Consider the following 12,505-nt stretch of genomic DNA (forward strand, 5'->3'; position numbering starts at 1 on the left):
GGGGCTCAGCGGGCGAGGGGCGGGGCGGGCTCACCTGAGCGTAGTAGACCAGCCACAACTCGTAGAGCCGCTCCGAGGCGGCCATGGCCCGGCCCGGCTCTGGCCCTGCTGCGCGCCACCTGTCGTCGCCTCCTCCGCGCCGCCCGCCGGTTGCCCCCGGCCAGGCCCATGGGCGGAGGGCGTCACTCCGGGGCGGAGCGGCGCGGTACTACCGGGGGAAGTCCGCGGCTCTGCCCCCGCCGCGCTGAGCCACCCAAGTCTGCACGCTCCTCCTCCTCCCGGCCGGCCGCCGCCCGGCTTCCTGCACTTCTCTGTCGCCACCGCCGCCCCGCCTCTCCCGGGACCGTGCACAGGGCTGGGAGCCCCGCGGGAGGAGGAGCCTGAGGTCAGGACGGCCCGGGAGGGCGCTGCCGCTCCGCCCCCCGCAGGCCGCGCCCGCACCGGTACCTCTGGAAGGGCCAGTTTGCGCCACCGGGACTAGGGTCGAGGTCAGGAATACCAAACTTGCTCTGGGTCTGGGTCTGGGTCTGCCCGCACGCAGCCGGCCTGGCTGGAGTTGCTGCAATTCGGGGAAGGGGCTGCGGGCCGCGTGGGGATGGCCAGAGTCCTTCAACAAGTAATAATAACCACCACCACCACTACCATCACCACGACCACTTGTAGCGCTTACCACGTGCTAGGTGCAGTTGTGTTTAACGGGAAGACCGAAATGCCACTTTTGAGTTTCTGCTGTTTGTGGAGCGGGATGGGAGGACCAGAGAGCAGCAGACAAGCCTGGGATACCTCCGAGGGAGCGGTGCCCTCTGTCCATCGGGCAGAACTCAGGGAGATTTACACAATCCCCGCGGGTTCCCTCTCTCCAAGAAGCCTTCCCAGAAGTTCCAATGGAGGTACTCCCCACCACCCCCGCAGGGTCCAGCATTTGCTTCACAACTTTTGTTCCTTTAACCTCATGAAGTGGGTGCCTTATGCCTGTGTTTTACAGATGGATAAAACATTCTGGCAGCCATGAACAGCACCTTGTACCGAGCCTGCCTGTGAGGTAAGGGGCCCCCTGGTGTTGTGTAGGGTTCAAGCCCTTTCTTGGAGTGGGAGCGTGGGGGTGGTGGAGTTTTCCGGGCCTAGAGAAATGCCATTGGTCCTAGCAATTGACCAGTCTGGAGGCCCCTAAACTTTGGATGGCCAAGAGAAGAGAAATTCTTTCCCCATCCCTGTCCTGTTCTGTCTTCCTGGCTTCTTGGGTGGCTCTTCCAGTCTTAATTTTTCTCCTGCCCCATCCCTTCTAGCTCTGAGCTGACATTTCCTGAGCACCTACAATCTGCATGCCAGGCCCTGGCAGGGCACTCTACCCACTACAGGGGAGAAGGCCTAGACAGACCCAGGTTAGTGAGGTCAAGCGTGTTGGGAGGTGGGTGCTGGACCCGGGGTCTGTGGCATGTGGACCTCTGATGGGAGTTGGGAGGGGAGGAGTGGGCGTCCACTTATTGTCAGTCTGGGAAGGGAGGCCATAGACAGGGAACAGCCTTGATAAGAGGCTAGTCATCCCCTGGGAGTGAGGGAGAGGGGGGATGGCTCCTATTCCCAGAGGAGAGGGGGCGTGGCTTTGGGGACCCACAGGATGACAGAAGATCTTGACTTCGGCCGAAGTGGTCTCTCTGTTACTAGGGCACACTGATTAATGCAGGAAAGAAGACCCTCACAGTTTCTGCTGTGGAGCCATGCACCTTGTGGCTACTTGCTGCAGTTGAGGCCAACGCAATTCTTCCTAAGCTCAGGGGGATTTCTTGGGGCCCCTTGGGCCCAGGCTGGGGCTTGTTCTTCTCTAGGGAGGGTAGCCTGACCTTGGGTACTTTGCCACTCCAGGAAGGGGTGGAAGTGAGAGGGCATCATCTGTGAACCCAGAGGGAAAGGGCCATCCAGCCAGGTCCCTCACTGCACAGGATTTGTCTTGAGCAGAGTGGCCACAGAGGAGCTTGGGAACACTTGGTCAGATGAATCCGGGGAGCCACTGACAGCTGTAGAAGAGGATAGAGGCAGACCTCATGTTAGGGTGGGATAGGAGTGGAGCTTCAGGGAAGGCTTCTTGAGGGCATTTGAGTCTTGAAGAATCAGGACAAGTGGACAAGAATGAGTCAGTGGGTCAGGGGCACTCCAAGAGGCTGGTATGAAGTGAGCTGGTGTTTAGGCAAAACCAGAGCGATCGATGTAGTCTATTCTTCTCTCAGGTCTTACTCGATTTGCTGCTTTCTCAGATTGCGTTGAATAAACCTAGACCTAGCACCTTTTTGTTATTTGCCGGCTCCCCACCACTAGGCCAGTTGCCCCGGAGGAAAAGGGCGGGACCTTCCATAGCTCAGCATTGATTCGCTTTCAGGACTTCCTGCTTTCCTATTCTCGTCATTGGATTGGCCGTCAGGCATTCTTCTACTCTCCTTGGGCCTGCGCAATGCAGGCCTAGGGAAAAGGAAGGGGTCGGAGGGGAAGATGGCGGCGGCTGCGGCCGGTGTGGGCCGGCTAGAGGAAGAGGCGCTGCGGCGAAAGGAACGACTGAGGGCCCTACGGGAGAAAACTGGGCGCAAGGTGAGAAATGCGGAGTCAGGGCCGAAGCGGAGGCAGCCAGCGTTCGGGTCCGGAACAGTGGGGAAAGGACAGGAGACTACTAGGGAGAGACAGCTGCTGAGGGCGCGCATGCGCGGGCGGCAGGAGCATGCGCGGGATGACTGCGCCCGCCCACGAAGTCTGCAGCTCCTGAGCCTGGGACTCTTCTACCGCTAGTGTGGTCGTCGCGCACGCGCGGGAGTGGGTGGGGGCCGTGGTCAGTGAGCCGCAGTCCCTTTGGTGCTGGCCTGCTGGATGTTACTTGTGTGGGTGTCCGGGGCCGCTTGCGAATGCTTGTTGCGTTCGGCCTCATGTGTTCCGTTTCTCCGTGGCCTGGCCGGCCTTTTGCCCCCACGCTAGATTCCCTGAGTCTGGCAGACCCTCCGCTGTCTGACAGGGCAGCAAGTGACTGTGCTCTGGGCATGCAGCAGGAGTCTTGAGTGCAAAAATCCAAAAGAAAAAAAATCATTTTTAGGTCAGGGAGGAAGAAGGGCGCTTAGTTCTTTCCCAGGCTGCTTCTCTGGGGATGAGCCTACTAGTCCTATTCAGTCGCCAAATTGGGGAGTATTTTTTCTTGCTTTCGTTGGACCCCAAAATGGGCTGATTCTATTTCTACTTTGTTTATCTTTCCGAAGAAATGGAGAGGAAGGAGGATTCTGAAGTTCAGTACCTGTGTGCCAACCTCAGCCAGACCTGTCACTTGGGGCTGTGGGACTTGGACAAAGTCATCTCCTTGAGCCCGAGTTTCTTCATATCTCCAGTGGGGGACAACAACCCCTACACGTTCATTCTCCCCGAGTTATTTTGAGATCTAATGGGATAATCTGTGTGAAAGAGCCCTAGAAACCAGAGAGGACGAAGGTTATTGGTTCTGCTTTTGGATGAGTGAAAACTGTGTCCTTCATTCTAGGAAGTACAAAGAATATTAAATATCTATACCTGTGTGTGGGGGTGGGGTGGGGGGTGGGGTTGGGAGGACAGGGATTCCACTTTTCAACTTTAAAAAACAGGTTGGCTCGTTTTCCTTTCTGCAAGGCTGTCAGGTGTCTTGTGGGAAAGCCAAAGGGGAAGTAATAGAGAGTGAAAGCTGGTCAGATTGGCTTTTGCTTTTGTTGGCAGACTGTTGAACTTCTTAGACAGTTAACTCCGAAACTGCCTGGCCCAGGGAAGCTCAAGCCTCAGCCTTTCAAACAGTGGCTAGTCCACCTGAGCTGTTTGTTTGTATTTAGGGCCTGGATTATTGGGGCTGGGTTTGAGGTCAGAAAACGGGGGACAAAGTAGTATCCTCAAAGCCGACTGCCATGGGAAGGATGTGCATAAGGCCATCAGGAGGACTGGCCTTTAAAGAGGGATTCTCTCAATAGTCTGGAAATGTGGCCTGATGGTTTTTTTTTTTTCTGTATTTTTAAAATGGCGGTAAAATGCTCGTAAAATTTATCATTTAAACCATTTTAAGTGTACAATTCAGTGGCATTAAGAACATTCATACACACACAAAAGAACGTTCCCGTTGTTTTGTAACCATATCACAATCTATTTCTTGAACTTTTTCATCATCCCAAACACAGAAACTCTACCCATTAAACAATAATTCCCATTCCCCTTTCCCCCCGGCCTCTGGCAACCACCATTCTACTTTCTGTCTCTCTGATTTTGACTACTCTAGGTACCTTATATAAGTTGAATAATATAGTACTTATCCTTCTGTGACTGCTTATTTCTTTTTAGTATAATTTCTTCAGGATTAATCTGTGTGTCAGAATTTCATTCCTTTTTAAGGGTGAATAATATTGTATGTATGTACCACATTTTGATTGTCCATTCATCTGTTGATGAACTTTTGCGTTGCTTCTACCTTTTGGCTATTGTGAATAAGGCTTCTATAAACATGGTAGTATAAATATCTGCTTGAGTCTCTGCTCTAAATTCTTTTGCATGTATACCCAGCAGTGGTGTTCTATGTTTAACTCTTTGAAGAACCACCATATTGTTTTCCATAGTGGCTGCACCTTGCGCAGCAGTGTACAAGGGTTTCATTTTCTCCACATCCTCCCCAATATTTTTTCTTTTTAATTATAGCATCCTAATGGGTGTGAAGTGATAGATCATTTGGTTTTGATTTTCATTTCCCTAATGGTTAGTGATGTTGAGTATCTTTTCATGTGTTTATGGCCATTTGTATATCTTCTTTGGAGAAATGTTTTTTTAGGTCATTTGCTCATTTTCTAATTGAATTGTTTGGGGTTTTTTGTTGTTTGGTTGTAGGAGTTCATTTTATATTCTGGATATTTATCTCTTATCTGATGTATGATTTGCAAATATTTTTCCCATTCCCTGGATTGTCTTTTCACTTTTCTGATTATGTCCTTTGTTGCACAAAGTTTTTAATTCCTTTTTTTTTTTAATTTTTAATTTTTATTTATTTTTATTTTTATTTTTTTAAAAGATGACCGGTAAGGGGATCTTAACCCTTGACTTGGTGTTGTCAGCACCACGCTCACCCAGTGAGCAACCGGTCATCCCTATATGGGATCTGAACCCATGGCCTTGGTGTTATCAGCACTGCACTCTGCCGAGTGAGCCACGGGCCGGCCAAAAGTTTTTAATTTCAATGAAGCCTAATTTATTTATTCTTTCGTTGATCCTGTTTTAGGTATCATACCTAAGGAACCATTGCCAAATCTAAGATCATAAAGTTTTTCCTCTGTTTTCTTGTAAGAGTTTTTATAGTTTGAGCTCTTATCTTTAGGTTTTTGTTCCAATTGGAGTTAATTTTTGCATATGGTATTAGGTAAGGGTCCATTTGTATTCTTTTGCATGTGCACTATTTGTTGAAAAGACTGTCTTTTCCCCATTGAATGGTCTTGGCACCCTTGTCAAAAATCCTTTGACCATATATGCAAGGGTTTATTTCTAAGCTCTCTATTCTGTTCTGTTGGTCTGTCTGTTTGTATGCCAGTACCACACTGTTTTTATTATTGTAGCTTTGTACTTTGTAGTAAATTTTGAAATCTGAAAGTGTGAGTCATCTAACTTAGTACTTCTTTTTTTTTTTTTTTCCTTTTTCGTGACCGGCAACGGATCGCAACCCTCAGTGTCGCGCCCGTACCGGACCGGGACCGGCCACGGGATCGCAACCCTCAGTGTTGCTCCCGCCCCTCACTCAGCCAGTGAGCAGCCGGTCTGTATGTGGGATCCGAACCCTCGGCGGGAGTGCCACCGCGCTTCTCAAGCGGCGCACTATAGCAGTGCGCCACCGGGCCGGCCCCTAACTTAGTACTTCTTTTGTCAAGATTGTTTTGACTGTTCAAGATCCCATAAGGTTCCATATGGATTTTAGTACAGGTTTTTCTATTTCTGCAAAAGATACTGTTGAGATTTTGTAGGAATTGCATTGAATCCGTAGATCATTTGGGATACTATGACCATGTTAATAAACAAGTCTTCCAGTTCATGAACATGGGATGCCTTTACACTTATTTAAGTTGTCTTTAATTTTTTTCAGCAATGTTCTCTTTTTATCATTGTACAAGTCTTTTGCCTCCGTGGTTAAACATATTCCTAGATATTTTGTTCTTTCTGATGCTATTGTAAATGAGATTGTTTCTTAGATTCTTCTTCAGATTGTTTATTGCTAGTATATAGAAATGCAACTGATTTTTGTCTTTTAATTTTGTATCCTGTAACTTTTGCTGAATTTGTTTATTAGCTGTAAGTTTTTTGTGAACTCTAGGGAGATCATATCATCAGTGAACAGAGATAATTTTACTTCTTCCATTACAATTTGGATGCCTTTTATTTCTTTTTCTTGCCGAATTGCTCTGACTAGAGCTTTTAGTACTGTGTTGAATAGTAGTGGTGAAAGCAGGCATCTTTGTCTTGTTCTTGATCTTAGGGGAAAAGCTTTTATTTTTTTTAAAAAGATGACTGGTAAGGGGATCTTAACCCTTGTCTTGGTGTTGTCAGCACCACGCTCTCCCAAGTGAGCTAACTGGCCATCCCTATATAGGGATCTGAACTCATGGCCCTGGTGTTATCAGCACCACACTCTCCCAAGTGAGCCATGGGCCGGCCCTGGGAAAAGCTTTTAATCTTTCACCATTGAGTATGATATTAGCTGTGGGTTTTTCATATGTAGTTTTTGTCATGTTGAGGAAGTTTTCTTCTAATCGTAGTTTTTTGAGTGTTTTTCTCAGAAAGGGAGTTAAATTTTGTCAAATGCTTTTTCTGCATCAGTTGAGAATCTTTGTGAGGTTTTTTCCTTTATTGCGGGTACTTCAGAATTTTGTGGAAAAACGGAATTAACAGATAATATAAGTCTTTCCATAACTTTTTGAAGGCCCCTTGTACTATTAATATATTACGTAGCTCAATTTTTATATATTGGGCCATCCCTGTATTCCAGGAATAAATCCCACTTGGTCATGATGTATAATCCTTTTAATTTTTTTTTTTTTTTAAGATGACCGTAAGGGGATCTTAACCCTTGACTTGGTGTTGTCAGCACCACGCTCACCCAGTGAGCTAACCAGCCATCCCTATACGGGATCTGAACCCGTAGCCTTGGTGTTATCAGCACCACACTCTACCGAGTGAGCCACGGGCCGGCCCTTCTTGGTGAGTTTTGCATTAGTATTCATAAGGGATATTGGTCTGCAGTTTTCTCTTCTTGTAGTGTCTTTGTCTGGCTTTGGTACCAGGGTAATGTTGATCTCATAGAATGACTTAGGAAGGAAGAGTTTGAGAAATGTTTGTATTAATTATTCTTTAAACTTGTGCTAGAATTCACCAGTGAGGCCATCTGTCCCTGTTTCTTTGTTGGGAGATTTTTGGTTATTTATTCAATCGCCTTGCTAGTTACAAATCTATTTAATTTTTTTTATTTCTTCATGAATCAGTTTAGGTGCATTATATATTTTTAGGAATTTGTTCCATTTGGTATCCAACTTGTTGGCATACCAATTGCTAGTTTAATTGGATTAAATCTTCATAGTTCTGGCTTCAGAAAACTCTTGGCTGTGAACTCATTTTTGATAAATGTGCATTTGGAAATTACATGGCTTCTTCCTTGGAATTGGGAGCTCACTGGCCCTTGGAATTTCCTTGTGTTCTTTTTAAGAAACAGGAGTTATTATGAATACTCATTCCTGACTCCATTAGAAGTTTTTTCCTTTTCCTAGTGTGCCTTTCCTATTGTATTAGTCCATTTTGTGTTGCTGTAACAGAATATTTGAGACTGGGTAATTTATAAAGAAAATGAAATTTATTGCTTACAGTTTCTGAGGCTGGGAAGTCCAAAGTCCATGTGGTGGTGGGGACAGTGATTCAGGGATCGCACATTGCAAGATGGTGGAAGCAGAGAGAACAGAGAGAGAGAAAGACAGACTCTCCTCTTCTTTTAAAGCCCTCAGAACCATGCCTCCAACCACCATTTTTAATCCATTCACCACTGCATGGTTCTATAATCCAATCACCTCTTCAAGGCTCCAGCTTCCAATTACCATAATAGGATTTCCCACCCTCTTAACAGTCACAGTGGGGGCTAAGTTTCTAATATATACTATTTGGGGGACACAATTCAAGCTTCAATGAGTTTTGAGGGGGGACACAATTCAATCCAATACACCTATCCAGGAGCTCCTGATTTTTCCACTCTTTCTAGTCTTTTTACTGCTTAGAAAAGGGAAGTTAGAATTTTTTCTTGACTCTTGAGTTTCCAGGCTGTGGCAGGTGATGAAATGTTGTTTGGCTTGGTTTAAAATGGATTTTTGGAGATGGTAATTCATTCCTTCAACACGTGTACTGACTACTGTGCGCCACACATTCAGGTACTGTAGATTCAGCAGTTAGCAAAACAGACAGTCTTTTGCTCTAATAATTTCCATTTAGCTGGGGAGACAGATAGATGAGCAAAAATATATAGTGTTAGATGGAGATGGCGCTATGGAGGATAAGAAAGAAGGAAAGGGAGATGGTGAGTACATGGCACTTCCTGTTTTTCTCTGTAGCTACAATGGTTTAATTTTCTTTATTAAAGACAATGGTATTTTCAAATTTAACATGATGAATGATACCACCTGCTTGGTTTATTTTATCTGGTCTTGATGATGGCAACCCTGAGAAGAACGTAGGTCAAGGATTATTCTGTTAATTTATAGGTGAAAACACTGAGGCCAATGTTAGGTGGTTTGCCCAAGATCGCATGACTAGGTGGTATCCCAGGGAGTGTTAGGGGGGAAGGAGACCATGAGAACAGGTGGTAACTCTCTTCATGTACTGACTTGAAGTGGTTGCCCAGATGCAGGGTAGGGGTGGGTTGAGAAACTTCACTGTATACTTTTTGATGATACCTTGCGGGTTTTGTGAATCACCTGCTCAGAAAAACAATAGTGGGAAAAGAGTACAGGCTCCAAGTGTAAGCTGTCTGTGCGTTTATGTCTTAATTTCCTCTGGATCCTGATTCTGGCCTTCCTTCCTACTGACGAGGATGGCTGCAGCCTTGCCATGGTTTTTGTTTTTGTTTTTTTAAATTTTATTTCCTCTTTTGCATTTGTTATTATTGCAGTAAAATATATAGAACATAAAACTTGCCATTTTAACCATTTTTCAGTGGTATTAAGTATACTCATAATGTTGTGCAACCACCACCACTATGTATTTCCAGACTCTATTATCACCCCAGACTGAAACTCTGCCTGCATTAAGCAATAACTCCCCATTTCCCTCTCACCCCAGCCCCTTGTAACTTCTTTTTTCTTGTTTTTTTTTGGCGGCTGGCTGGTACAGGGATCCAAACCCTTGACCTTCGTGTTACGAGGCTGTGCTTTAACCAACTGAGCTAACTGGCCAGTCCCTCCTTGTAACTTCTAATTTACTTTCTGTCTCTATGACTTTGCCTGTTCTAGGAATCTCATATTAGTGGAATCATGCAATATTTGTCCTTTAGTATTTGGCTTATTTCTCTTAGAATAAGCCTAAGTTTTCCATGTTCATTTATATTGAAGCATGTATCAGAATTTCATTCCTTTTTAAGGCTGAATAATGTTCTGTGTGTATATACCATATTTTGTTTGTCCATTCATCTATTGATGGACACCTTTTGGTTATTGTGATTAATGCTGCTGTGAACATTGGTGTACAAGTATCTGAGTCCCTATTTGCAGTTATTTTGGGTATATACCTAGGAGTGAAATTGCTGGGTCATATGGTAACTATACTTTTAACTTTCTTTTTAAAAATTTTTTAAATAATTTATTATTGAATCAAAATCGATTATACATATTTTTGGGGTTGAACATTGAGATATGTTGATTAAATCAGTATTACTAGCATATGTATTGTTACAAATCATAATTATTCTTTATGCCCCTTGTCCAACCTCTCCCCTTCTCCCATTTCCTTCCCCTCCACTCTCTAATTGCCTAGATTTCTTCTCTCCTTCTGAAAGAATAATGGTTACTCTGTTAACTTGTTACCTAGATAGTCTGTCCAATGCTGAGAGATGTGGTCAGGTCCCCCAATATTATCATAGAGCAGATGCTTCTTCTGTCACTCTGAAATGGGTTTTGTGGAAAGAGACATCCTCTTTTCTTTGTCTCTGTTGGTGACTCTTCTTATGTGAATGCACTCCAGTGGTTGGCGGACCATCTGCGTGGTGGCTGTGGCGTCTAGCCGCTTTTGCAGCAGCCATGGTTATTGTGGTGACTGTGGTGGGCCACCCACGTGGGGGTGCTGTTTTTGGCATGCTCCGTGGCACTGGTGTTATGCCTGGCTGTGGGGTGTGTTTGGTCCCCTTCTCCTTGCCTTGGGTCCCCTGGCAGGCCCCAAGGTGCTGGCATGTTGTGCCTGATTGTGGGAGAGAGGTCCAGTCCCCTTATCCATGCCCCAGGTCCCCGGGTGGGCTCCGAGGTGCTGGCATGTTGTGCCTGGCTGTGGGAGGGTGGTCTGGTCCCCTTCTCCATGCCATGGGTCCCTGGGCAGGGCCCAAGGTGCTGGCGTGGTGTGCCTGGTTGTGGGAGAGAGGTCCGGTCCCCTTATCCATGCCCTGGGTCCCTGGGTGGGCTCTGAGGTGCTGGCATGTTGTGCCTGGCTGTGGGAGGGTGGTCTGGTCCCCTTCTCCATGCCATGGGTCCCTGGGCAGGGCCCAAGGTGCTGGCGTGGTGTGCCTGGTTGTGGGTGGGGCCCAGGGTGCTGGCGTGGTGTGCCTGGTTGTAGGAGAGAGGTCCAGTCCTCTTCTCCATGCCTCAGGACCCCCGGTGGGTCCTGAAGCGCTGGCTCAGTGTGCCTGGTTGTGGGAGGGTGGTCTGGTCCCCTTCTCTATGCCCCGGGACAATGGGTGGGCCCCGAGGCGCTGGCTTGGTGTGCGTGGTTGTGGGAGAGAGGTCCAGTCCCCTTCTCTATGCCTCAGGTCCCTGGGTGGGCCCTGAAGCACTGGCGCAGTGTGCCTGGTTGTGGGAGAGAGGACCATTCCCTTTCTCCTTGCTCTGGTTCCCTGGGTGGGCTCTGAGGTGGTGGCATGTTGTGCCTTGGTGTGGGGGGGTGGTCCGGTCCCCTTCTCCAGTCCCTGGGGGGGGCCCAAGGTGCTGGCATGGTGTGCCTGGTTGTGAGAGGCTGGTCTGGTCCCCTTCTCCATGTCCTGGGACTGTGGGTGGGCCCCGAGGTGCTGGCTTGGTGTGCCTGGTTGTGGGAGAGAGGTCCAGTCCCCTTCTCCATGCCTCAGGTCCCTGGGTGGGCCCTGAAGCACTGGTGCGTTGTGCCTGGTTGTGGGAGAGAGGACCATTCCCCTTCTCCTTGCCCCAGTTCCCTGGGTGGGCTCTGAGTAGCTGGCATGTTGTGCCTGATTGTGGGAGAGAGGTCCAGCCCCCAACTCCATACCTCGGGTGCCTGGGTGGGCCCCAACGTGCTGGCTCAGTGTGCCTGGTTGTGGGAGAGAGGACTGTTCCTCTTCTCCTTGCCTCAGGTCCCCAGGCAGGCCCCGTGGTACTGGCTTGGTGTGCCTGGTTGTGGGAGGGGTGTCCAGTCCTCTTCTCCATGCTTCAGGTCCCCAGGCTGGCCCCGAGGCACTGGTGCAGTTTGCCTGGAAGTGGAATTGGGGTCCAGTCCCCAGATCCAAGCCTCCAGTTCCCAGGCAGGCCCCAAGGTGCTGGTGGTGTGCCTGGCCCGGAACTAATTTTTTGTCCTTTGCTTCTAACTCAGAGGAACTTCCTGTGGGAGCCAGTCCTTGAGCTGTGTGGTTGAGCTAAATTGCTACTTTGCTGCTGTTTCCCTAGGGAAGGCTTTTTGTGCAGCTCAGGGTTTAATGGTTGACCTTATAGGTACTTCCAGCTCTCCAGAGACCCGGTGGATCTGTGTTCTGTAGAAACTCTGGTCTGGGCCTGAGTTTTTTCGTCAAACTGCACTCCATGCAATTCTGTATTCCCGACCAGTCTCCTCTGAGTGGTCTTGTGCTGATTGGGGGTCAGATCAGCTGTCCTTACCGTGCCCCAGTGATCCCCTGGTGGGCCTGTCTCCACTGCCCGTGCTCCAAACACTTCCCATGTGACGGGCCCTGCGCTGGTCCCTTGCGATGACTCACCAGCCTCTGAATGGCTCCCTTTTTTCAGTTGTTCTGGCTCCTCGCTCCTGTGTGGGTCCATGGGAACCCTATTAGTGGTCTTGCTGTCTTGGGGGCTGCCAAGGCCCTCTTCTCTCCTGCAGCCTCCAAGCAACTCCATCTGAAGGGCACAGCTGCGGCTTCTGCAGGCTCCTGCTCTGTGCGCTCAGCAGCTCGAGCCTTAAAGCAGCCGCGGCCAGAAACGCTCAAAGCAGCTTTTTCTTTCTCTCATCGTAGTTTCTCCGGTCTTCATGAACTCCATAGGTCTCTCCTCCCCTTCCCCTGAGCTCCAGCGGCCCTGGCTTGGCTGATGTT

At 48.1% G+C, this 12,505-nt stretch overlaps 1 protein-coding gene across 2 annotated transcripts in view; it reads left to right on the forward strand.

The window, feature by feature from the left end:
- The first annotated feature begins 1,356 nt into the window (after nt 1-1,356).
- CCDC12 (coiled-coil domain containing 12) overlaps nt 1,357-12,505 on the forward strand; it is a 59,638-nt gene continuing 48,489 nt past the window's right edge. The window contains exons 1-2 of one of the 2 annotated variants that reach the window (XM_008573645.1): nt 1,357-1,382; nt 2,375-2,580. In XM_008573645.1, coding sequence (XP_008571867.1) covers nt 2,485-2,580 — 96 coding nt within the window. In that variant the 5' untranslated portion in view covers nt 1,357-1,382; nt 2,375-2,484. Of the gene's footprint in view, nt 1,383-2,374; nt 2,581-12,505 lie in introns of those variants that run through there. The other variant, XM_008573646.1, reaches the window with a different exon arrangement.

The sequence above is a fragment of the Galeopterus variegatus genome, unplaced genomic scaffold, assembly GCF_000696425.1.
Source record: "Galeopterus variegatus unplaced genomic scaffold, G_variegatus-3.0.2 Scaffold947, whole genome shotgun sequence".
Taxonomy (NCBI): Eukaryota; Metazoa; Chordata; class Mammalia; order Dermoptera; family Cynocephalidae; genus Galeopterus; species Galeopterus variegatus.